The sequence below is a fragment of the Bos taurus genome, chromosome 16 (genome assembly GCF_002263795.3).
Source record: "Bos taurus isolate L1 Dominette 01449 registration number 42190680 breed Hereford chromosome 16, ARS-UCD2.0, whole genome shotgun sequence".
Classification (NCBI taxonomy): domain Eukaryota; kingdom Metazoa; phylum Chordata; class Mammalia; order Artiodactyla; family Bovidae; genus Bos; species Bos taurus.
In genome coordinates this window covers 36,943,977-36,971,024 of record NC_037343.1, presented here as the reverse complement: position 1 = coordinate 36,971,024, position 27,048 = coordinate 36,943,977, and the positions used below count along the sequence as shown (strand labels likewise).

At 36.8% G+C, this 27,048-nt stretch overlaps 1 protein-coding gene across 8 annotated transcripts in view; it reads left to right on the top strand.

The window, feature by feature from the left end:
• NME7 (NME/NM23 family member 7) overlaps positions 1–27,048 on the top strand; it is a 245,919-nt gene that overhangs the window by 58,898 nt on the left and 159,973 nt on the right. For 7 of the 8 annotated variants that reach the window (XM_059875437.1, NM_001015656.1, XM_015475076.3 and 4 more), the window contains 3 exon segments: positions 3,869–3,919; positions 5,424–5,631; positions 11,061–11,169. In XM_059875437.1, the coding sequence (XP_059731420.1) occupies positions 3,869–3,919; positions 5,424–5,631; positions 11,061–11,169 (368 nt within the window). 8 annotated transcript variants of the gene reach the window in all.

Sequence of the window (27,048 nt, the reverse complement as noted above, 5' to 3'; positions counted from 1 at the left end):
AAGAATAAATTAGTAACCTTATTAGAATGAGAAAATATAAGACAACAGGTAATCAGATGTGTAAATCATGATTGAACTCTAAGCAAGTAGGAATTGTCAGGTTATACTAATAACTATTAACTATTTATTAGACATTAATTCTTTATTTTCTTTCATAACCCCATCAGTGTTTCATATCTGTAATTTTTTATATAACACATTGTATAGAAATTATAGAAGAAATGAATATTAGATTATTCATATTTGACAAGGAACTCTTACTGTTGAGATTTCAAAAGTGATGTGTTTGGAAATGTTTTAGTTTGGAAATGTTTTCGTTCCTCCCAACATATTATATGTGATTGGTAGATATACCTATTTACTGTTCTGAAAAGCAAGCCATTTTATTTGACCAGATATTTTCTAAGTTATTTAGTGAGAGTTAGACTTACTGTAAGGTAAGGGGATTAGTGTAGTTGTTAGGCAGGGCTGGACCCAGCAGTTTTCTTACTTACTTCAGTGATTTATGTTTGTTTGGTTAGGTGTCTTCTCACTGCTGTTCCTGGCTCTCTGTCCCATGGGACAGTTGCTTTTTTGTCTCTATGAGAACAGGGAAAATGGATAGCAGTAGAAATTCAATACTGAAAAGTCTGCTCTCTAGAAACCTTAACAAAACATGCTCAATTTTACCCCAAAAAAAGACAATTTGAAATTTTCCCCTATGTAAGATCTCTCAGCTTAAATATATTCTAGAAAGGCAGACATCTATTTCAGAGCTCAGAATCTAGAGCCAGATTAGGTTGTGGCTCTGCACAACTTACTTCTGTTTCAGTTTCTTCATCTGCTAAATGGAGGTTATAATATCACCAATACTGTAAAGTTGTTATGAGGGTTATGTGAGCTTAATAAAAGTAAAATGCTTTGAAAAATTGTTGCACACAGTATACGCATATAGGTGTTAGCTGTTAGTGGTGGCAGTATAGTACTTACCAGTGCTGTCATTACTTAGTGGAAACAGAGGTCATGATCCTTATGAGCATAGTTAGATTTGTCCCATTTCTGTCTGTATTGAAGATGCTTGCCCTTAGAGCAGGCAGTGGGGCTGAGTTCTGAGAGATGACTTTGAATAGTGTTAGTGACATTGAACTTTTTTATGTCTATATCAAACATTGGAGGTGTAATCTGGCATCAAATTTCCCACAATAAAGCTGCCCCAAAAAACTTAATAGCTGTTTAAATTGTTCATAGCACCTCATACATCTCTATTAATATTACTGTAAAGTCTTGGATTTTACCTAACTTAAAAGTTAATAAGTTAGTATGTTACTCTCTCAGGGATGCTAGCAGAAGACATGAGACTTCTGAGCCAGGGACACAGGGCTTGATTAGGTTCAGTTAGCAGCATGAACATCATGTTTCTCTTGGTTCCCATTGCCTTCATGTCCTGTGAGAATAATATGAGATGGGCCTGGGTGGATGTTGCACACACAGTTGATTGCATCACAGCTGAGGAGGGTTGAACTCAGGTTACCCACTGTTTCATTAGCAAGCTGTAAACAAGTCTGCTCTTTGTACTAAGGAGACATGACCTCATCCCTCAAAGTCACTCACTATAAACATAACTCCAAGAAATGGCTAGGATAAAGAGTAGTTGGGGCCTTGCATTCTTGGCATACACAATAAGATGTGTTAGGAAGGCAAGAGACCCACAGAGAAGTGTCTCCCAAAGCTTAAATCTTCTCAAAACTTATTTGCTCAAACGTCGGCTCCTCCCTCATGACGGTATCTGAAAAGCAGCAGCTGGGTTCCATTTAACTGTACTTCTAGTTCTCGGATCAGGGCCTGATTCAAAGTAGACACTAAGTAAATATTCCATAAAATAATTAATAGATCATTGTGAGAATGTTATGAAAACACAAGAAAACATAACAAAACAAGAACAGAAAAGACTTCTGTAGGTGGTCATGCACTTGTTTCTCTCCATGTAAGCCTTTTAAGGGAGGAATTAAATAAAAGTGATGAGAAAAAAATTCATGAACTCATTTTGGTTTCAGTGATAGATTTTGAATGGAAGTAACTGTAGAGTCAGTGACATGTTAGAAGAAAACAAAATACTTTCAGTAATTAATAGTTTTCATTAATGTTAAAGATGATTTTGTTTTCTTAGTAGTTCTGTAGAATTGGTCAGATTAGTAGTCTCACTGCTAACTCTTCTAAAATACTCCCCACTTGAATTTTTCAGAGTTTTTACCTCATTTTAGAATGCAATACAGATTATCCATATCAGTTTTTTGAATTCTTCTGCTTACCCACTAGAGATTTTATTTTTATTTTTCTGAAGTTGGTAATAGAAAGGTCATAAGGAATCAGAAATTTGGGTTCACATCTCCTTTTCCTTCTTCCTTTACTAAGTAGCATTTTGATCTGGATAAGTTATGTAATCATGCTGAACTACATTATTTTTAAATGTAAAATGAAGATGATCATACCTATTTCAATATATTGTTGTGGGGAATAATAAAATTTAACATTGGCATATAATAGTCTCTAGAAGAATAAATTTTCTTCCCCTTCTATGTCTTGGGGCAAATTTTCTTTTCTATACTTGCGTAGTATACTTTCATAATCTCTTCATGGCCAAAGAGAATATTTTAGTACATTTTGTTTGAATAAAAATATATCCTGATATATGAATTATTATATGAATTCATTATATGAATTAATTAATTTTTAATGGGCCCATAAGAGCTTAAAGCATCACGTCAAGCCCCTGGTGGCTTGAAAAGAATCAGCCTGCAATGCAGGAGACCTGGGTTTGATCCCTTGGTTGGAAAGATCCCGTGGAGAAGGCAATGACTACCTACTCCAGTATTCTTGACTGGAGAATTCCATGGATAAAGAAGCCTGGTGGGCTACAGTCCATGGGTTCGCAGAGTCGGACATGGTTGATTAACTAACATATAAAATCTTAATGCATTGCATACTAAATTATCAAGCCTGAAAGTTTAATCCTTTGTTAGAGGATACTTTGCTGTTTTAAAAAATTGATGTTGACATATGTTTGTCACATACTATGAACTGTTTCAAGCCTTTGAGAAAACTGTATAAGTTTGAGACACTTGATTTGATTAGCTGAAAAGTCTAAATAACTTTTTCAATATGTGTAAAATTCCATTATCCTAATTATTTTCTCCATGGTCATGGGACTATAAACTTAAAAAGTAAATCCTGATTGCCACTGATAAATTCAGATTTCTGAATATATCTATATTATCCCTTTTTTGGGGATGTAAGTTCAAGCATTAGTTTTTAATACAGTAATAACTAGTAAGAGTACATTGATGTGCATAATTTGTCAAGCAGTCTTTAAAAACACAAGTCCATAGTCTTTCTTTTGGAGCAATCTATATAAGAAAGAAAATTTTAACTATTAAATTAAAATTCTAGCCTAAGCTCTCAAGTTAAAGCCTATAGAAGAAAGTAAAAACTTTTGAATTTGTAAATATCTTTGCAATAATTAATATTTTTCTTTTCATTGATAAAGATTACATATTTTTTGATGTTCAACTTACATGAACTTTAAAAAACAGTAATTCTTATTGATCATATGTTAAATGTTGTTTTTAGAATGATAAAGATGCTAGTGAAAAGGAAGATAGTAGACTTGAACATGAACAGTAAATATTGCCTCTTTTATTCATTTTAATTTTATATCTTAACATAGATATGCATACTAGCAAAAATTTGAAAAGAGGGGGCATTTGAGCAGAATATTTGGTGAAAAGTCCTTAATTCTCATATGGATCAAATAGAGAATTTCACTATTTTATTAATATAAGTTATTTTCCTTACATAATTGTTAACTTTTGTCATTTTGATTATTTTATAGGAAAGAAGCAACAGATTTTCATATAGACCATCAGTCAAGGCCCTTTTTAAAGTAGGTACTGAATTCAAGGCTCATGTTGTATAATGGAGGATATTGTGGAAAACTAAAGAGTTATAATTTCACAATTCAAAAATCTGTTACCTGAGAATAATTTGTCAAAAAGTCCTTAGCAGGGACTTCCCTGTGGTGCAGTGGCTAAGACTCCACACTCCCAATGCAGGTTCAGTCCCTGGCCAGGGAACTAGATCCCATATGCCACAACTAGAGTTCACATGCCTCAGCTAAAGATCCTGCATGTCACTGCTAAGACCCAGTGGGGCAAATAAATAAAATAAAAATATCTTAAAAAAAAGTCCTTGGCAACATCTTACAACTGCAGAGAGCTTTTTTTCTAAGAATTGGTATGTTTTTCCCCCTCTCCTTTTACTAGGTGAAAATTCTTTTTTAAATAAATATGCTAAACGTTAGTCAGAAGCAAATGGCATGAACTGCTTAAATTATGAGGAGCATAGCTTTCTTTTTAGATTTCAGTAGAATAAAAATAGAGTAATAATTACATTTATGTTGAGTATCTATTTGTGTTTTAAACTATTAATGGTATTCTCAGTGTATGTAAAACATTGTTCGTAGAACCCTTGTGTTAAATAAATTGTTTGATACACATTTTGCTGTTTGAAATATATCGACAAATATGTTAGAAAGTAAATCTATATTCTAAATATTTGGGTTGTATTTAAAGTTAAGTGAATATGGTGTACCTCATTACTGTTGACAAAGGAGAAGTGCTTACTTTTCTAATAATGAAGGATTAGCCAAGCTATGGAAAACATTCTAGTTGGTGTCCTGTACATAATAGTGTTTTATTCAAGTTTTACATAAGAAAATCATTATGTTATAGGTTATTTTAAACAAAGCATTATCAAAATATTCCCAAACCTTGTGTAGAATAGGCATCCATAATTCTCTTGGAAATTATTCTTCATTATAGTCTTTGTATATATTTGTATTATTACAGCTTCTAGTTTAATGTCTTGTATGTCACTTGACCAACTCAGTGCTTAGTGACTGAAAATTCATTGTCATTCTTTGAATTCTAATAAATCTACACAGAAATTATTGGATTCTTACTACAAATATATTCCAAGACATCACTCATCACTTTGTCTATTGAGATTTTATTTGACTACCATGTTAAATATGTTAAAACAAGAAGATTCTTCTGTACCTTTCAGAACAATGCAAAAAGCAATATAGATCAACAATATGCATTTTAAATCAATGAAATAGTCTTAGTTCACTGAAACATTGATGCTTCTGCTAACAGTAATTGGTTTGACAACAGTGATTTGTAGTGACTCAGGCTACTGCAGGACACTCAGTTTATAAAAACTTTACCTTATCCATGTAAAATTCACTATGTCCAATAGTTCTGAGACAATAATATTCATATTTATAGCTATGTGATTAAATACTCAAATGGTAATATTTCTTTGTTAAGAGAGATGCCTTGGTTAATACAGAAATGAAGCAAATCAATCTTTCACCTGTTTCACAGTGAGCTGATCCAGTTTATTACAAGTGGACCTATAATTGCCATGGAGATTTTACGAGATGATGCTGTATGTGAATGGAAGAGACTTCTTGGACCTGCGAACTCTGGACTGGCACGTACAGATGCTCCTGAAAGCATTAGAGCCCTCTTTGGAACAGATGGCATAAAGAATGCAGCTCATGGCCCCGATTCTTTTGCTTGTGCTGCCAGAGTAAGGTGTTTTTAAACTATTTTAATTTGTTTTGGTTTTCCTAAATGTTTGATGTCAGAGTAAAGCATTTTGTCACAGCTGACTTAAGGTAGATTTATGCAGCTGATCTAATAGTAGAAGAAACCTTTGACCTTTTGCTTGTAATTAAACAGACATGAGTTTGAGCAAGCTCTGGGAGTTGGTGATGGATAGGGAAGCTTGGTGTGCTGCAGTCCATGGGGTCGCAAAGAGTGGGACAAGACTGACTGACCAAACTGAAACAGTGTTTCAATGATATGTGTCCTTTGAGAACTGGCAACCTGGTCATCCTCTGAATAAGTTTCTCCAGTTAAAATACTTGTTGTCTTGTTTTGTTCCAAAGACTTAAATCACTGAGGCTTATCAGTAAATGAATTATTCCTGTAAGAATACCACTTTATGGAAAGTGAATATTCAAAAAGACATATTCTTTCTTTGACTCAGACTTGACACCATATTTTCAAGCTTAACATCCTTCCTTTTTCTACATGTAGCTAGTGTTTATGAAAGTTTTTCTATTAATAATTCTCATTTTAAATTTATATAAATAAGGTATTACTCCACTGGGTTTATACTGATGTTGAATTAATGAAATGCAAGTTAACTCTTAGCATTCTGAGAAGTTTCTCAGCTAATTTAAGATGGTTTTTAGTCTGGTCATATACAAAGTGGAATAATACTAGCAAGTTTTATGATATGAAAGTGAAAGTGTTAGTTGCTCAGTCATGTCTGACTCTTTGCAACCCCATGGTCAGTAGCCCGCCAGGCTCCTCTATCCATGGGATTCTCCAGGCAAGAATACTGGAATGGGTTGCCATTTCCTTCTCCAGGGGATCTTCCCAACCCAGGGACTGAACCCTCTTCTGCATTGTAGGTGGATTCTTTTAGTGCCGAGCCACTGAGGAAGTCCTTAAGTTTTGCTGGCTGTGGAATATTCTCCTGCATGGATAAAGCATTTTGACTTCAGCATTTCCTTACCTTTGGATGTTTTGTTAGGTTCTAATTCTTTTCATGTTTGTAATAAGGGTGCACTGATCATGTGACTTCATATTTCATCAATATCTTGGTTTATTTTCTGAGAACAGATTTCATATTTGACATTAGAATATGTAGATTTCGGTAATTTTTTTTAAATGTCTTAAATTGAGTCCTTTACAAAAATGATATTTAAAATGACTGTGTGAAATTTTCAGAGACACCTGTAACTGGCAACCATTTATTAATGTATTTCATCATGATGATTAAGGATATGGGTATAGATTAGTCAAATGTTTTAGGAGATTTCACATGGGGTCTTATCAGGGTGAAATTTATGAAATGATATAAGTATATACTTAACAATTTGTATAAAATACAGTACAAAAAACTGTATACTTAAAGCTGATCAAATTGAGTCTGAGTTTTATTTTTTGGGAAAGTTGCATATCTTTATCCTTCCCTGCTAGGTCATTTAGAGACATATAAAAGACTTAAAGTAATAGCAAAGAACCTCAGAAAGAGGAAAGCTTTATGCAGAATGTTTAAAGCAGCTGAAATCACAAATGAATATGAATTCTTTTGTTTGACATTATCAGTATATTTGTTGTTTGAAGTCTCTAAATTACTTGCCATATAACCATGATCTAGTAACAGGGTTCTTGCAAATATTAGCTGAATTAATAGGTGAGACAGATATGGCAGTCAGCCCAAGGAGAAAGAGAAAGCAAAGGCATAGAATCTCACTTTCACCAAGATATATTTAAGTGGCAATCTTTATATTTTTGCCTTAAATACATATTTATTCATATATAAATGAGTACTTGAAAAACTTGGGTTTTTATTTTTTTAAACTGAGCAAAAAAGAGGTTGGGACAAAAATAATTGGTCAAATAATTGGTTAAACTAGAGTTGGAACATTCTAGCATTGCTTTTTACATCTGAAAGAGAAGTGATATTATAGAAAAAGTTCAGGACTTTGGAGTTAGTATGACTAGATTTTGAAACATGACTTTACCATGTATTAACTCATAAGGGCTTGTTCCTTAAGCCTTCTGAATGTCTTTTTTTTCTCATTTGTTCAGGGTAGATAAATAAAAATTCTTCATATGTTAAATAAACTGCTTCTGAATTTCAATCATTCCAAAATGTTTATTAAGAAGCTATTGTGAACAAGGCAAAGTCCTGCTTCTCATGGAGCTTACAGCTCTTCTAATGTCAGATAATAAATAAACAGATCTATAACTCTGATGTCTACTGATAAGTGCTCTGAGGCAAATAAACCAGGAGAAGGCCACAGAAAAAGACCAGAGTCAGAAGGATCATATGTGGAGTGGAGGTGTGGAATACTATTTAAAAAAAAAATTATTTTAGTTTTGGCTGTGTCCGGTCTTAGCTGAGGCGTGCGGGATATTTTGTTAAAGTGCCCAGGCTTTCTAGCTGTGGCAGGAGACCCAGCAGTGGCAGCGCACAGGCGTAGTTGCCCCTTAGCATGTGAGATCTTGGTTCCCCGACCAGGGATCAAACGCACATCCCCCCTGCGTTGGAAGGTGGATTCTTAACCACTGGACCACCAGGGAAGTCTCTAGAATGCTGTTAAATCTAGTATATTCAGAAAGTCCTTACAGTCTCTGGTTTGAGCAGAGATCAGAAGGAAGTGAAGGAGAAAGCCATGCAAATGTCTGGGGGAAAGTGTTCCGGGAAGAAAGGGAACAATACATGTAAAGATTCTGAGGTAGGATATTTGCTGTGTTCAAGGAACAGTGAGGAGGTTAGGCCAGTGATGCTGGGGCAGAAATAGCTTCATGGAAATAGGTTGAAGATTAGGTCAGGTGTAGCAAGGGACCAGGTCCCATAAGGCCTTGTAGGACATCTGGGACTTTGAAATTTATTGTGAATGAGACAGGAGATGTTGGAGGGCACTGTGCAGAGGAGTGACACGATTTTTCTAAGTTTCATTTTTACTACTGTTAATAATGGACCAGTTAGGGTGGAGGGACGTGTGTTGTGGGAAAAGTTGGAATGGGAGGTCAGTCAGGTGGTTAGTGAAATTGTTAAAGGGAGAGTTGGTTGGCATGTGGCATGGACCAGAGTGATAGATGTGGAGGTAGTGGATGGATTCTGGATATATTTTGAAGGATTTCCTGATATATGGGACAGGTGGAGAAGAATCAGGAATTGCTAGTTTCTTGTTGTTGTTTATTTTTGGCTTGTGCAATTGAAGTATAAGGGAAAAGGTGGGATTGAACAGATTAATGGGAGACAGTGGAAATGAGAAGTTCTGTTTTGGATGTTTTAAATCTGAAATGTCAATATGGATGTGTAGTTTAGGGCAGAAGTTGAGCTGGAGGTTAAAGTGTAGGAACCATCAGAATACAGAGAGCGTTGAAAGCCATGGGACTCAAGGACCTCAGCAAGACAGTGGCAATAGAATAGTGACAATAGATAGTACTAGACCCCTCATGAGCACTTAGGGGTCTGCTAGATAGGAGAAAATCATTAAAGGAGACTGAGAAGTGACTAATGAGGTGGGGAGAAACCAAGTAATGAAAGCATTCCAGGATGAAGGGATCAATTGTGTCAAATGCTGTTGGGTCAGGTAAGGTGAGGTCTGAGAATTAACCAGGGTACATGGCAACGTGGAGGTGGCTGGGGATTTTCATGAGTAAACTTCCACAGAGTGAAAGCCTAATTAGTTGTAAGTTTAAGAGGAAATGGAAGAGAAGACAGAATGAAGACATCTTTTTTGAGAAGTTTTGTTGCAAAGGAAGCAGAGAAGAGGAGCTGTAGAAGGGCCCTGTCCTTACAGTTTGCAGTCACACTGGGTTTACTTCATTCATTCATTCACTACCTACCAAGACCCTGTAGGTATTGGAGTTTTCACCTGTACCATAGGTATTTTCACCTGTACCATACTTCTTGTCACACTGGGTTTACTTCATTCATTCATTCACTACCTACCAAGACCCTGTAGGTATTGGAGTTTTCACCTGTACCATAGGTATTTTCACCTGTACCATACACATTCTCTGAGAATATGTTATCAAAGCATCTAGTACAGCTCTGCAAGCAGTACTTGGTGATACTCATCAAGAAGAGTAATAAGCAAAGGCATTAATACAATAGAAAGATACTTGTCTAAGGAATGGAACATTTTAATTCTAAAGAGTCATTAATGCTGGAATCACTCAAGTATATATGCTACTATTTGAACAGTTCCTCAGATTGTTTTTCTGGCAGCACCATAAGGCATTTTATATCTTAGCTCCTCAGTGAGCAATCAGACCTGCACCCCTGCACTGGGAGTGCAGTCTTAACCTCTGGACCACCAGGGAGGTCCCCCAAGTGGTTGTTTTAAACTGCATACCAGTGTGGTACCGTAACACATCCTATTATCTTTCAATTTTTAAATTTAGTGAAAGTGAGTATTTACTTTGAGCTCTTTGTTTTAGAGGCTGAAGCACCTACAAGGCTATGCAAGTTAGTTATTTTGGGGGGCAATTACCAAAATAACCACAACCTTGGAGAAGTATAGGGTACTGATGATTGGCAGCATCAGTAAAGGCCTCCTGGAGGAAGTGATCTTTGAAGTGATCCTTTACACATTAGCATGGTTCTTTGAGGACAGTCGGCTTTATATCGAACGGTGGAGATAATAGTAGAAAAGCTTAGTGGCAGAGAAGCGCACGTCTGAAAAAATGGTTAGTGTGGCCATCTTCATGGCCAGTTCAAATTGCTGGGTTGTCCTTTTAATGAATTATGTGCAAAGCAAATAGCACAACATGTATCTGGCTATAAAATAAGGTTCATGTGATTTGACTTTCAACTAGTACTATTTATATACATATATAGTAAATTAATTTTAACTAACTGTAGCTCTGATTCTTGAATACTCATCTGTTTCTGTAAAGATTTCCTAATTTTTAACGGCATTTTAGACATTTTAATGAAAAGCTTTGAATTGAACCTGTGTCTCATAAACTGATACTTTGGATAAAATAGGAAACCTTATATTGATTACATCCAATATTCAAAATGTTAAGACGTTCTCAGTTTTATTCCTGGGACAGAATAGTACATATTGTCATTGCTTTAATACTTCTTTATATGTTCTTTTTTAAGACTTAGAACAAGGTTCAGTTCATCAGTTAGTCTTTGTAAAAATTTTTAGGAAATTCAGGAAAGAATTTACATTGTGAAACTTTAAAAGTGATTGCTTTGTTCTTCCCTTCTCATATAATTAGCTTAGGAGTAAAAGAGATTGTATTTGGGTAGGACACTATGGGGCCTCCCTGGGACAGTCACTTCCCCTATATCCTCTACTTTAGCTCCTTTCTGAGGTACCCAGATAGTAGTCTCTGATGCACATTTCCTGAGTCGTTTTACAGATGTATAGCAAAATTACATGTGCCAAAGTCATTTCTCTGTGTCTTTAGGAAATGGAGTTATTTTTTCCTTCAAGTGGAGTGTGTGGGCCAGCAAACACTGCTAAATTTACTAATTGTACTACTTGTTGCATTGTTAAGCCCCATGCTGTCAGCGAAGGTAAGTACTGTGTTCAATACAGTATAGCCAATACATTCTGCTAATAGCTGAATTTGTTAATATTTGTTTTCTTGATATAGGCTATATGTTGAAATTAAAATATAGTTTTAATATTTCCATTCACTTTTTTGAAGGCACATGAATAAAAGTCATGTAATATGAGGGCAAAATCTGAGTTTACATTTGTCTTTCTCTTTGTGCATTTCTAAAAGGTGTTCCTTGGGTTCCTGCTCATGCTCATCCTATTACTGATCTTGATTCCCTGACTTTTAATCTGCTTTCTCTTCTCCCAGCCACATACTGTGATTAACTTAATTCACTTAAACAGCACTTCTAATTTAAAGCAATGTCTATCAGATCTGCAGTATGCCCTTCCTGAGAAAGCTAGAAACTTCTTTTGGTTCTGAGTATCTGAAACAGTTCTTTCATATGTGTGTGTTTGTGTGTATGTGTGTGAAAGAGTTTGCAATTTTTTTCTTTATTTTTCTTCATGTGTTTGTTTTAGTTGTTCAATGTGTTTTTGTCAGTCATCCCAAATCCTTTTGGAAATGAGATGGGGTATAATTTAAAAGGTCATCTTTAAAAAACTGCAATATACTAAATAATAGATGTTTAAATAAATACTAAGTAAATACTATTTATTTATACTAAATAAATAATAGATGAATGAATGGATTTGAAAAATTTTTGTATTCTAAGTATTATATGGGTTTAAATCATTTTTATTTTTTAAAGATTTAAACTATATTTCGTATACTCATATTTGATATATGAAAGTAGAGGCATATGAGTTCAAGTAAAAAATTTTTGTTGAATCTAATCAGATGGCAGAATATTTTATTTAAACTTTGATATATGAAGGCATTTTTTATTTTTAAATTTCAATTTTAGGGATTTTTAAACCATTGTGAAATGCATAACTAACCCAATTCAGCTTAAGCTGTGACTATATATATATATATATATATATATATATAGTTTCAGGTCTCATGTTGAGTTTATTATTAGATTTACTTGGCCCCCTTCCACTGGCTGGTTTATGTTTCTTTTTCTATAATGATCCGATTTCCTGGTGCATTTAATTTTACCTGTGGTCTCTAAGAAGAGATTTTTTTAAAAAAGGAGTTGTTAAGAGAGCAGCTGAAATGGAATAACAGAATATTATCTTTTGTTGACTGTCCACTGCCCCAAAGAAGGCCAAAAAGGCTTGTTGATTAAGCAAAACTGAGTTTATTGCTTACTACAGTAAGGAGATCACACTTAGTGGACCTTACAATGGAGAGGTCATGGGCAGATAGTGGAGAATTTCAGGTGTGACCCTGAGAGATTTAAGATAGGTCTGTCAGTGCAGTGGTATGATTGAAATGGGGTAAAATTTGTGATATAATAGTTTAGAATTAGTAGAAACATTGAGGCAAGAATCTTAACCAAGTCTTAAAAGTATACAACTGTTTGAGTTATTTGCCCTATTGAAGGAATATTGTGAAAAAGAAACAGTTTGAATAGTCTGTTGTTGAGATAACTGGACTTTTGGGAGGTTCTTGAGCTAAACAGTGAAGTTATTTACTGATTTACAGTTTTATCTTTGTAGGCAGTAATTTCTTGGCACAAATGATAAAGTCATGTGGATGTAGGCGGCCTTGGTTCTTAGTATTCTAGTTAATCTATATGGATGCAGTGATTCACTTCTAACTTATAAGAGAACTAGAGAAAAAAAGCTTAATTTGTGGAACAAATGGTGGAAATTTGGGGTATTGTAGTCTTTTTACCTAAGTAGATTGAAATATATTTTGTTATTTGGGACTTAGGATTTAAAAGGGAAGAAAAACAAGGTGAATTTTCTTGTTTTGTTTTCTAATTTATAAATTATGCAATGTGTTTGTCTTGATGTCCTTAGTATTATTTACATATAGTTAGTTTAATTCCATCGATAAAATAAATTATTTTTACTCTGAAATCAGGCTGTGTAGATTTGTATTCTGGCTCTGCTACTTACTAGCCATGGGAATACTGGATAAATTACTTAACCTCTTTGTACCTTGTTTTTTCATCTATAAAATGGGAATAACAGTATCCCCTCTTCACGAGGTAGTGGTAAGGTTTAAGTGCACTTAATGTAATGGTTACATGACTAAATGATTAATTAAGTGATTAAATGTAGAGATTAATGTCCTAAACAGTGCCCAGAACTTAAAGTGCTGTATGTGTTAGGCATTATTACTATTATGCTGCTGCTGCTGCCAAGTCGCTTCAGTCGTGTCCGACTCTATGCAACCCCATAGACGGCAGCCCACCAGGCTTCCCCATCCCTGGGATTCTCCAGGCAAGAACACTGGAGTGGGTTGCCATTTCCTTCTCCAAAGCATGAAAGTGAAAAGTGAAAGCTAAGTCGTTCAGTCGTGTCCGATTCTTCGTGACCCCACGGACTACAGCCTACCAGGCTCCTCTGTCCATGGGAGTTTCCAGGCAAGAGTACTGGAGTGGGGTGCCATTATTACTATTATGATTACTACTATATTCCTACTACCACTACTACTGTTATTATCTTTTACTTTTTAAGTAAAGGTGAATGACACCTTAGAGACAAAGCAGTAGTTTAAAATACTAACAAAATCCAACATCCGTCATCCCCAGAAAGAAAATCCCTTTATTGTTTGAGGAACAAAATACTTTATTTTTTTAAAGTCTAAACTTAAGCCCATAAAGTAGGATTAATGCTTCCATCTAGTTGTTTTTGCAGCTATCAGCAATTACCTATTCCGATTGTCCATTACTGTTGGTATTGGGCAGGAGATGTTAACCAAATATGGGAGAGCTGCTTTTGCACTTGAAATGGTCAAGACATTAGGCTTTTTGATATATTAGAACCCTGAAGTTTTGTTGGAAATTTTCCTTTCTTTTAACAGATTACTGCATTAAACAATTTGCTGCATTTTTCATAACATTGTCCTCTCTGATTGTATGTTCCTCCTCAGTAAAATAAGTTAGGATAGTTTAAGAACAGAATAGACATTATTCTGTGAAACTGTATAGAAAATTCTTATGAAAGAAAAGTATATTGTGTAGCTCACTGTTGTGTTTTGGCTCTAAAAACTAACTTACTACCTAACAAGTGCCCCCCTGAATTTCGGCTGATTGAATTTGGTTAAGTTCCCAGCTTTTTATGTGTTGGATTTCCTTCAAGTAATTCAGCATCTGGAATACTATGGAAGAGCCATGACAGTTTTTGATATAGAGAGACTGGATTTACATATGATTTCACTTATATGAGGAATATAAAAAATGAACAACAAATGAACAAACAAAGCAGATACAGGTTCACAGAGTCCAAGAATAAGCTGGTGGTTGCCAGAGGGAGAGGGGTTTGGGGAGGTGGACAAAATAGGTGAAGGGGATTAAAAGGTACACATTTATAAAATAAATAGGTCAGGAGGATGTAATGCACACATCGACGAGTCAGTAACCCTGTAACAGCTTTGCATGGTGACGGATGATAACTCGTCTTAATGCGGTGATCATTTCGGAGTGTGGAATCAGTGTACACCTGAAACTAATGTAGTATTATATGTTAATTATAAATAAAAGGATTGGATATAACATTGTTAATCTCAGTTTCAATAAAAATTCTTGGAGTGGGCCCAGCTTTGCTAGGAGTTAGAGTTTTAAACTCTAAAACTCACAGTTTTAGAGTTTTATGATTGTTTTATCCTATCTGAAGGAGCAAACAGTCGAAGGGAATGTACAATAGGTTCGTTGAACTGTTGTATATATAATACTCTGACTTTGTATGGAGCTTAGCATGCATTTTTGAAGCACAAAATTAAGGTATTGAAAATATCTAATGAATTGGTAAGTTATGGGGACTTTCAATGAAGTCATCAATCTTTCACTTATAAGGAATCTCAAGAGTTCTGTTAGTTCCTACTAAAGAATCCCAGTCTTCAAGAAGGATAGCTTTTAATGGTCCTAACAAAGTAGTTGTGCATTAGGCTACTGAAAACATTTTAGAAATAGTGAAATTTGCCTGCTAATATGTTCCAACATCTAATACCCTTTAGAAGGAAATGAGAGCCCCTAGGATTGTCAGTTGTAATGTCTTGAGTGAGGGCAGAGAAGAAAGTCTCCTCAAATCTTGTTATGAGACTGTTAGAAATTAAGTATAGAACAACAATAGTTTTTATTATTAATACTAATTGTAGTTCATGTTTATGGAATGATAAGTACTTTACATGAATTATTTAATTCGTAAAACTGTGAGGCTAGGTATTATTTGAAATGCATGCCACAGAGAAAGAAACCTAGGCAGTGAGATGTTAATAACTTGCCAAAAGTCCTACAACTCTTAGGTTGTAGGGTTGGGATTTGAACCAAATTTGTCTTCTTTTTATCACATTATACTGTCCTGCATCTACATGGGTTATCACTTAGACCCTATAAATCCCCATCGTCAAGTTTGATTATTAACCCCATTTTACCGATGTGGAATCTAAGAATTAGAAAGGGGTAGGTTATAACTTGAAATCCAGGGCTGTTTGATTCCACAGCTGGAATTATTTGTGATATTTGTGGTACTCCATGAATATTGAGATCAACTAATTATGGAAAGCCATTTCTAATAGGTATGAAGGGTAATCTGAATATCTTAAACATAGTTTTAAAAAACTTAATTGGGTGGAAAATACTTATAGTTTAAGATGGAACTTGGAGAAATGAATGCTGTTCTGGTCAAGGTAATGGTTAAGAGATGAATGCTGCTGCTAAGTCACTTCAGTTGTGTCCGACTCTGTGCGACCCCATAGACAGCAACCACCAGGCTCCCCCATCCCTGGGATTCTCCAGGCAAGAACACTGGAGTGGGTTGCCATTTCCTTCTCCAATGTGTGAAAGTGAAAAGTGAAAGTGAAGTTGCTCAGTCGTGTCCTACTCTTAGTGACCCCATGGACTGCAGCCTACCAGACTCCTCCATCCATGGGATTTGCCAGGCAAGAGTACTGGAGTGGGGTGCCATTGCCCTCTCTGTAAGAGATGAATAACAAGTTCTTAAAAACTGTAAATTTAGAATACTTTCTTAAAATTTTTCAGTTAAATGGGAATAATGCTTTTTATATTTCTAAAGATGTTTAATTTGATTACAACAATCATTGTTCTTTTTAACTGTTTTTATTTTCATTTTAAAATCAATTTTTATTGGAGTATAGTTGCCTTAGGCTTCCCTGATAACTCAGTTGGTAAAGAATCCGCCTGTAATGCAGGAGACCCTGGTTTGATCCTTGAGTAGGGAAGACCCCCTGGAGAAAGAAAAGGCTACCCACTCCAGAATTCTGGCCTAGAGAATTCCATGGACCTTATAGTCCATGGGGTCATAAAGAGTCGGACATGACTGAGCGACCTTTACACACACAGAGTTGTCTTACAAGTTGTATTAGTTTCTGATGGAGCAAAGACAATTAGTTATTCATATATATATATCCCCTCTTTTTTATATTTCTTTCCCATGAGGTCACCACAGAACACTGAATAGAGTTCCCTGTGTTATACAGTGGGTTCTCATTAGTTGTCTATTTTATGCATAGTGTGTATATGTCAATCCCGATTTCCCAATTAATCTCACCACCCCACCCCTGACCCTTGGTATACATATGTTTATTCTCTATTTCTGTGTCTCTGTTTATGCTTTGTAACTAAGTTCATCTGTACCATTTTTCTAGATTCCACATATAGGTGATAATATATGATGCTTGTTTTTCTCTTTCTGACTTCAGACTGTATGACAGTCCCTAGGTCCATCCATGTCTCTGCAGATGGCACAATTTTGTTTCTTTTTGTGCCTGAGTAATATTCTATTGCCTCTATGTAAGGCTGGATACTGTAAAACTCTTAGAGGAAAACATGGAAAACATTCTTTGACATAAATTGCAGCAAGATCTTTTTTGACCCACCTCCTAGAGTAGTGACAAGAAAAACAAAAATAAACAAATAGGACCTAATTAAATTTAAAAGCTTTTGGCACAGCAAGTTCAGTTCAGTTCAGTCGATCAGTCGTGTCCGACTCTTTGTGACCCCATGAATTGCAGCACACCATGCCTCCCTGTCTATCACCAACTCCCGCAGTTCACTCAGACTCATGTCCATCGAGTCAGTGATGCCATCCAGCCATCTTATCCTCTGTTGTCCCCTTCTCCTCCTGCTCCCAATCCCTCCCAACATCAGAATCTTTTCCAACGAGTCAACTCTTCGCATGAGGTAGCCAAGGTATTGGAGTTTCAGCTTTAGCATCAGTCCTTCCAGTGAACACCCAGGACTGATCTCCTTTAGAATGGACTGGTTGGATCTCCTTGCAGTCCAAGGGACTCTCAAGAGTCTTCTCCAACACCACAATTCAAAATCATCAGTTCTTCAGTGCTCAGCTTTCTTCACAGTCCAACTCTCACATCCATACATGGCCACTGGAAAAACTGTAGCCTTGACTAGATGGAACTTTGTTGGCAAAGTAATGTCTCTGTTTTTGAATATGCTATCTAGGTGGGTCATAACTTTCCTTCCAAGGAGTAAGCATCTTTTAATTTCATGGCTGCAGTCACCATCTGCAGTGATTTTGGAGCCCAAAAAAATAAAGTCTGACACTGTTTCCACTGTTTCCCCATCTATTTCCCATGAAGTGATGGGACCAGATGCCATGATCTTCGTTTTCTGACTGTTGAGCTTTAAGCCAACTTTTTCACGCTCCACTTTCACTTTCATCAAGAGGCTTTTGAGTTCCTCTTCACTTTCTGCCATAAGGGTGGTGTCATCTGCATGTCTGAGGTTATTGATATTTCTCCCGGCAATCTTGATTCCAGCTTGTGCTTCTTCCAGCCCAGCGTTTCTCATGATGTACTCTGCATAGAAGTTAAATAAGCAGGGTGACAATATACAGCCTTGATGTCTTCCTTTCCCTATTTGGAAGCAGTCTGTTGTTCCATGTCCAGTTCTAACTGTTGCTTCCTGACCTGCATACAGGTTTCTCAAGAGGCAGGTCAGGTGGTCTGGTATTCCCATCTCTTTCAGAATTTTCCACAGTTTATTGTGATCCATACAGTCAAAGGCTTTGGCATAGTCAATAAAGCAGAAATAGATATTTTTCTGGAACTCTCTTGCTTTTTCCATGATCCAGCAGATGTTGGCACTTTGATCTCTGGTTCCTCTGCCTTTTCTAAATCGAGCTTGAACATCTGGAAGTTCACGGTTCACGTATTGCTGAAGCCTGGCTTGGAGAATTTTGAGCATTACTTTACTAGCGTGTGAGATGAGTGCAATTGTGCAGTAGTTTGAGCATTCTTTGGCATTGCCTTTCTTTGGGATTGGAATGAAAACTGACCCTTTCCAGTCCTGTGGCCACTGCTGAGTTTTCCAAATTTGCTGGCATATTGAGTACAGCACTTTCACAGCATCATCTTTCAGGATTTGGAGTAGTTCAACTGGAATCCCATCACCTCCACTAGCTTTGTTCATAGTGATGCTTTCTAAAGCCCACTGGACTTCACATTCCAGGGTGTCTGGCACAGCAAAAGAAACCATAAATAAGATTAAAAAACAGCCCTCAGATTGGGAGGAGATATTTGCAAATGAAGCAACTGACAAGGGATTAATCTCCAAAATACTCAAGCAGCTCAGTATCAAAAAAAGAATCCAAACAAAAAATGACAGAGAAGACATACAGATGGCCAACAAATACAGGAAAAGATGCTCAGCATCACTATCACTGGTTATTAGAGAAATGCAAATTAAAACTACAATGAGGTATTACCACACACTTATCAGAATGGCCATTATCAAAAAAAAAAAAAAAAAAACAAATCTGCAAACAATAAATGCTGGAGAGGGTGAGAAGAAAAGGGAACCCTCCTACAGAATTGGTGGGAATGTAAATTGATACAACCACTATGGAGAACAGTATGGAGGTTCCTTAAAACACTAAAAATAGGACTACCATTTGAGAAATCCTACTCCTGGGCATATACCCAGAGGTAACCATAATTCCAAAAGATACATGTACTCCAATGTTCATTGCAGCTCTGTGTACAATATCCAGGATGTGGAAGCAACTTAAATGTCCATCAGCAGAGGAGGGTATAAAGAAGATGTGGTACATCTATACAGTGGAGTATTACTCAGTTCTTATTTTGTTTTATCCTGTTTTTAAAGTTGAAGTCTTTTCCTAGGTGTAATTTATTTTCATGTATTTCAGGTTACTCTGCCCCTTGCTCCTGCACTCCAGAACCACTCCCTTGTTCCTTTTCTCCTCAGGGCCTTTCTACTACTTTGTTTTCCCTGGGAGGTGCATCCCTTCCTCCTCCCACCCCCCAAAATGTCATTTTCTCAGGGAAACCCCAAATGACATGTTCTCTTGTTGCACTCTGCTTTCCCTTTATAGCGCTTAGCATGGTTTGCTGTTATATATTGTGTAATTATATGTGTATGTGTGTGTGCATGTAGATGCATATATAGCTATCATACATAATATATATTAATTTTTGAGTGATCATTTTTACCTCTACTGTATTACAAACTCTGATTATAGGAACAGTATTTGTTTCATTATCATACTTTAAAAAATATTTTGTACTCCTCATTGTACCTTTTATTTTAAGAGAAGAAAGTGAAATAAAATGTTACTTGCTCAGTCATGTCCAACTCTTTATGACCCCATGGGCTGTAGCCCACCAGGCTTCTCTGTCCAAGGGATTCTCCAGGCAGGAATACTGGAGTGGGTTGCCATTCCTTTCTCCAGGGGATCTTCCCAACCCAGGGATTGAACCCCGGTCTCCAGCATTGCAGGCAGATTCTTTACCATCTGCGTCACCAGGGAATGTGTTACTTAGGAGTCTTTACTGTCTGACTGTTGTCCGAGAATGTGGTCTCTGTGATGTTTGTTTCTTTGAAATTTGTTGTTGTCCTTTGTGACTTAACTAGTGACTCATTTAAAAAAATTCCAGTGTGTGTTTGAAAGAAGGATGTTGCTGCATTGTTCTCTCTTTATATATAAGTAGTTATTAATTCAAACTTGTACTTTTTTGAACTGCTTGAATAATCAGCTTCTGAAAAAAACTTTGTTAAATTCTTCCATGTTAAAATTATCTATTATTATGAATTTGTCATTTCTCCTTTCAATTTGGACTGCTTTGTTTATCTTGAGGCTTTTTTGTGTGTGTGATTATCTTTTTATTCCTAACGTAGTATCTTACTTTAGTCCCAATAATTGTTTTTTGTTGTTTACCTTAAAAGAGGCATATATTTTTCTAATTTTTAGCCTTTTCTTTATATATCTTATAATCATTATAACTGAATTTTATTTCATTCCTATTTAAATTTTTTTTGCTTTTTCAATCCAGTCTAGCAGTGTTAAAATAGTTGAATTTAACTCATTGCCATTTATTGTGATAACTGATTTGGATTCCTTTTTTTATCATACTTAAGATGTTTTTTTCATTTTTTCTCCCTGCTCTTTAACCCCCCACCTCTTTCCACCTTCTGTTAGATGGATAAATTTTTCTTTATTTCCCTCTTTCTTTATTGTTTATCTGCCAATTTGAAAGCCCTAGAGAGGGGATCCGCAGACTACAGCCATTGGGCTAAGCTGGATCAGCTACCTGAGTTTATAAATAAAGTCTTATTTGGGGCTCTCTTGGTGGTCCAATGGTTAGGATTCTGTGCTCCCAAAGCAGGGAGCCTGGGTTCAATCCCTGGTGAGGGAAATAGACCCCACAATCCGCAACTAAATATCCCAGCTGCTACTGCTGCTGCTGCTAAGTCGCTTCAGTCGTGTCTGACTCTGTGCAACCCCATAGACGGCAGCCCACCAGGCTCCCCCGTCCCCGGGATTCTCCAGGCAAGAACACTGGAGTGGGTTGCCATTTCCTTCTCCAATGCATGAAAGTGAAAAGTGAAAGTGAAGTCGCTCAGTCGTGTACAACTCTTAGCGACGCCATGGACTGCAGCCTACCAGGCTCCTCCGTCCATAGGATTTTCCAGGCAAGAGTACTGGAGTGGGGTGCCATTGCCTTCTCCAATATCCCAGAGGCTACAACAAAGATGGAAGATCCCATGTGCCACAACTAACACCTGGCACAGCCAAATAAATTTTTTTTAAAATAAAGTTTATTGGAACACAGCCATACTCATTCATTTATGTATTGTCTATGGCTGCTTTTATTGCTACATTAGTATGATTGAGTAGTTGTGACAGATACTAGTAAATCCTGAAATGCCTAAAATATTAACTGTCTTACCTTTTACAGAAAAAGTTTACTGACCTCTGATATAGAGTATATATTTTTTAATTCATTTGTTCAGTAGCTAAGTTGTGTCCAACTCACGTGTTCAACTCTTTTGCAACCCCATGGACTGTAGCTCGCCAGGCTCCTCTGTCCATGGAATTCTCCAGGCAAGAATACTGGAGTGGGTTTCCATTTCCTTCTTCAGGGATCTTCCCGGACCAGGGATTGAACCCGTGTTTTCTTTTTGGCAGGTGGATTCTTTACCATTGAGCCACCAGGGAAGCCCATATTTTTAAATTGGTTCTACTTAAATTTTAGCATCTTAAAATTTAAATTTTAAATTAAATTTAGCATCTTAAAATTTAAATTTCTACTTAATTTTCAGCATCTTTAGTACTTAGCTCTAATAAATCATATTAATAAAATTTGAGCTTGTTCACTCCAAATTTTTCCAGAGACAGACTTTAGAATGGTTTACGCAACCGCTGAGATCTTCTTTTCCCATCTTCCAATTTATTGGTGTGAAAGTGTTCTCCTTTTTAAATTTTAAGTAGCTTTATTGATGTTTAACTTATATAGTATAAAATGCACACATTCTAATTGTACATTTTTGGTACTAATAATGTCAAACTCTTAGAGTCAAGAAGTCCTCCTTAGTGGATAAACTTGGTCCTGGCTGATGTCTCTTGGGAGAGATTTAGAGGATGAGTGGTTTTGATTATTTGCATGTTACTATGTGAAAGCAGGAGGATTGAATAGATTTATTCCAGGCCTAATTGTGTGCCTTTATGATTATAGGGTTTGAAAAGTCACTGTGTCTTTTATTGTTGAAAGTCAGGGCTTGCTCTTTACACCTGCCTGGAATAAAGAAACATCTGTTGCTAGGCAGCCAAAGCACTAGCACCTACCAACTTCGATGTGTGCATGAGGAATCTTAGACTGTCTTCAGAACCTAGTGATATGTAGTGCAAGTGAAATATCTATACTCAAATGTGTGAATTAGAAGAAATAAGAATATAGATAAAAGAATGGCATAGAGCTCAGTGAAAATCCTAATAACTCTATCTGGCAAGAATGATCATAGTATATAATGTTTGGAATGACTGTTATAATTCTATGGCTTGACACTGATTATGTGGCCTTGAAGACATTTCTTAACGTCTCTAAAGCTTTATTTATTTTTTTTGTTCTGCAAAGTGAAGATGACAGAACCTACTTCATGAGTAAGTTAATACATGTGATGCACTCGGAATAGTTTGCCTAGTAAGTATACAATGAAGTGTTGACTATTAGTAGTAGTAGCTTTAGAGATAATATCACGTAACACATTTTTTGAAAAACCTGAATCAGTTATATTTTATCGCTTTGTAACAACCATCCCCAAATTAGTTCCTTGAAAATGATTTATTATTTCACCTGGGCTCAGTTGGCAATTTTCTTGTACTATACATGAGGTTGCTTAGTGGCTTCATGCAGCTCGAAACTGTGCTGGAGCTGGAATGTACAAGATTGTTTTTCATCCTTCCAAGACTACTTCCATGTGGCATCTTACCATTCAGCTTCCCTGGTGGCTCACATGCTAAAGAGCCTATCTGCAATGCAGGAGACCTGGGTTCGACCCCTGGGTCAGGAAGATCCCTTGGAGAAGGAAATGGTAACCCACTCCAGTATTATTGCCTGGAGAATCCCATGGACAGAGGAACCTTGGTGGGCTAGAGTCCATAGGGTCACAAAGAGTCAGTCACGACTGAGCAACTAACACTTTTTCACTTCCTTACCATTCAGTAGTCTATCCTAAGCTTCATTATGGCATGGTTGCTGGCTTCCAAAAAGAGTATTGAAGGCAGTCCTCAATGTGCAAGAGCTCAACAAGCCTCTGCCTCCATCATGCCTTACTGTCCTAATGGCTAACTCTAGTCATGTGGCCAAATCAGTATGAGAGGGAATTACACAAAGGCATGAATACCAGTATGTAAACCGAGAACTTCCAGATGTTCAAGCTGGATTTAGAAAAGGCAGAGGAACCAGAGATCAAATTGTCAACATCCGTTGGATCATAGAAAAAGCAAGAGAGTTCCTGAAATACATCTATTTCTGCTTCATTGACTGCGCTAAAGCCTTTGACTACGTGAATCACAACAAACTGTGGAAAATTTTTAGAGATGGGAACACGAGACTTCCTTACGTGCCTCCTAAGAAATCTGTATGCAGGTCGAGAAGCAACAGTTAGAACTGAAGATGAAACAATGGAGTGGTTCCAAATTGGGAAAGGAGTACGTCAAGGCTGTATATTGTCACCCTGCTTATTTAACTTCTATGCAGAGTGCATCATGAGAAATGCCAGGCTGGATGAAGCACAAGCTGGAATCAGGATTGCCAGGAGAAATATCAATAACCTCAGATATGCAGATGACACCACCCTTATGACAGAAAGTGAAGAGGAACTAAGAGCCTCTTGATGAAAGTGAAAGAGAAGCGTGAAAAAACTGGCTTAAAACTCAACATTCAAAAAACTAAGATCATGGCATCTGGACCCATCACTTCATGGCAAATAGATGGGAAACAATGCAAACAGTGACAGACTTTATTTTCTAGAGCTTCAAAATCACTGTAGATGGTGACTGCAGCCATGAAATTAAAAGATGCTTGCTTCTTGGAAGAAAAACCATGACCAACATAGACAGCTTATTAAAAAGCAGAGACGTTACTTTGCCAACAAAGATCTGTCTAGTCAAAGCTGTGGTTTTTCCAGTAGTCATGTATGGATGTGAGAGTTGGACCATAAAGAAAGCTGAGTGCTGAAGAATTGATGCTTGTGAACTGTGGTATTGGAGAAGACTCTTGAGAGTCCCTTGGACTGCAAGGAGATCCAACCAGTCAATCCTAAAGGAAATCAGCCCTGAGTATTCATTGGAAGGACTCATGCTGAAACTGAAACTCCAATACTTTGGCCACCTGATGCAAAGAACTGACTCATCGGAAAAGACCCTGATGCTGGGAAAGATTGAAAGCAGGAGGAGAAGGGGATGACAGAGGATGGACATGAGTTTGAGCAAGCTCTGGGATTTTGGTGATGGACAGGGAAGCCTGGCGTACTGAAGTCCATGGGGTCGCAAAGAGTCGGACACAACTGAGTAACTGAACTGAACTGATGAATACCAGGGATCATGGTTCACTGGGGACTGCCAGTGTCGCAGTTTCCCTCAAGTGCTATAAAGTTTGTACATGGTTGGCGTTTGGTACTTGAACCTGAAACCATGGAGATGTGCTAGACAGTGCTTCTCAAGCTTTTCAGTGAACCAGAACCATTTGGGGGACTTTTAAAATGCATATTTCTGGGCCCTAACTTCAGAATTTAGTAAGTCTGGACTGGAGGCCAGAAATAAGTATTTGAAAAGTCTCTCCTAACCTAGAGGGGTCAGAGGTGGGAGAGAGGTTCAGTAGGGATGGCGTATATGTATACCTATGGCTGATTCATGTTGGTGTATGGCAGAAACCAACATAACATTGTAAAGCAATTATCCTCCAATTAGTGATAAATATATTTTTTAGAAGTTTCCCCAGGTCATCCTGAGTGAAGTAAGCCAGAAAGAAAAACACCAATACAGTATACTAATGCATATATATGGAATTTAGAAAGCTGGTAACAATAACCCTGTATACGAGACAGCAAAAGAGACACTGATGTATAGAACAGTCTTTTGGACTCTGTGGGAGAGGGAGAGGGTGGGAAGATTTGGGAGAATGGCATTGAAACATGTATAATATCATGTATGAAACGAGTCGCCAGTCCAGGTTCGATGCACGATACTGGATGCTTGGGGCTGGTGCACTGGGACGACCCAGAGGGATGGTATGGGGAGGGAGGAGGGAGGAGGGTTCAGGATGGGGAACACATGTATACTTGTGGTGGATTCATTTTGATATATGGCAAAACCAATACAATATTGTAAAGTTAAAAAATAAAATTAAATTAAATAAAAAAGAAAAAATAAAAGTTTTCCCAGGTCATCCTGATGAACATCTGATGTCCAGTTTGAGAACCATTTATCATAAGTTTTGAGCACAAGGAACATCCTGTTTTTCCTCTGGTAATCTACCTGTATCAGAGGCTACTTTTTAGTTGTTTAGTTGATCAGTCATGTCCGACTTTTTGTGACCCCATGGACTGTAGCCTGCCAGGCTCCTCTGTCCATGGAATTTTCCAGGCAAGAATACTGGAGTGAGTTGCCATTTATTTTATACCAAGTGGAAGATTTGAAGCTTGTTTTCTGTGGCAGGTTAATAACAACCACGAAGAAGGTTAAGGAAGAGTTACCTTTTAGTTTTCAGTAATGCATATGACTCCACAGAGGTAGTCCCCTGTTCTCCGTTTTAACTTGGTGAGAATTTCTTGGAGTGATGGAAAATTTGAGTATCCATGGCACTCTGCTTTACCAAGGTAGCTTCTCATAGCGTTATTCTCAATAATGTCTGTTTAGCAGTTGTTTAATAAAAATAACAGAAAAGTTTGACCCATGTCTAGCTAGGCATTACTCGCTAGTGAGATTAGAATGAAACCTGTTTTTATTGAAAGAGCACTGGAAGAAGTATAACATTAAGGAAAGTGGCTTCTAAGATCTCTCGGAAGTCTTAGTGTAATTTTAAGCTTTGATAACTTTAGAATTATAAATGCAACAAATAATACCATTTATAAAATTAATTTAAATTTCTTTTACATTTATTCCATGTTTTGTAGCTTGAATACAGTTTATGTTTTGGTAAATATTTAAAAAGAAATCTATATAACTTTCAAATCATGTTTTATTATACATTTCTAGCATTTATATTTCTAAGTTACTACACTAAGTCTCGTGGGACAACCTGTATATATATTACTGAAGGAAATGATATTTATTGGCAGGAGAATTATTTTGTTTGAGGAAACTTCATTTTCCCATTCCTTTTTTTCACCTTTTTAGATGTTAGAATTTAAGAGTTACCATTCAGGGAATGATGTTACTGAGGCAACATGACACATATGACTTTGAGATTATCCACCTGTTGACCTGTTCAGTTCAGTTCAGTAACTAAGTCGTGTCCGACTCTTTGCGACCCCAAGGACTGCAGCACACCAGGCTACCCTGTCCATCACCAACTCCCAGAACTTGCTCAAACTCATGTCCGTTGAGTTGGTGATGCCATCCAACCATCTCATCCTCTATCGTCCCCTTCTCCTCCTGCCTTCAATCTTTCCCAGCATCAGGGTCTTTTCAAATGAGTCAGTTCTTCTCATCAGGTGGCCAAAGTATTGGAGCTTCAGCTTCAGCATCAGTCCTTTCAATGAATTTTCAGGACTGATTTCCTTTAGGATTGACTGGTTGGATCTCCTTGCTGTCCAAGGGATTCTCAAGAGTCTTATCCAACACCAAAACTCAAAAGCATCAATTCTTTTTTTTTTTTTTTAACCAATACAGGTTTATTGAAGCAAAAGGGGAAACACAGGAAGTTCAAGCTATAGGGAACTTTGCTTCTTAGAGAGTTATACTTCACTAGCTAATTTAAGGAAATCAGGGATATCAAATAAAGGAAAAACATGCTAAGGAAAAACTAATCTTTTCAAAAATCCCCCATTAATCTTTCT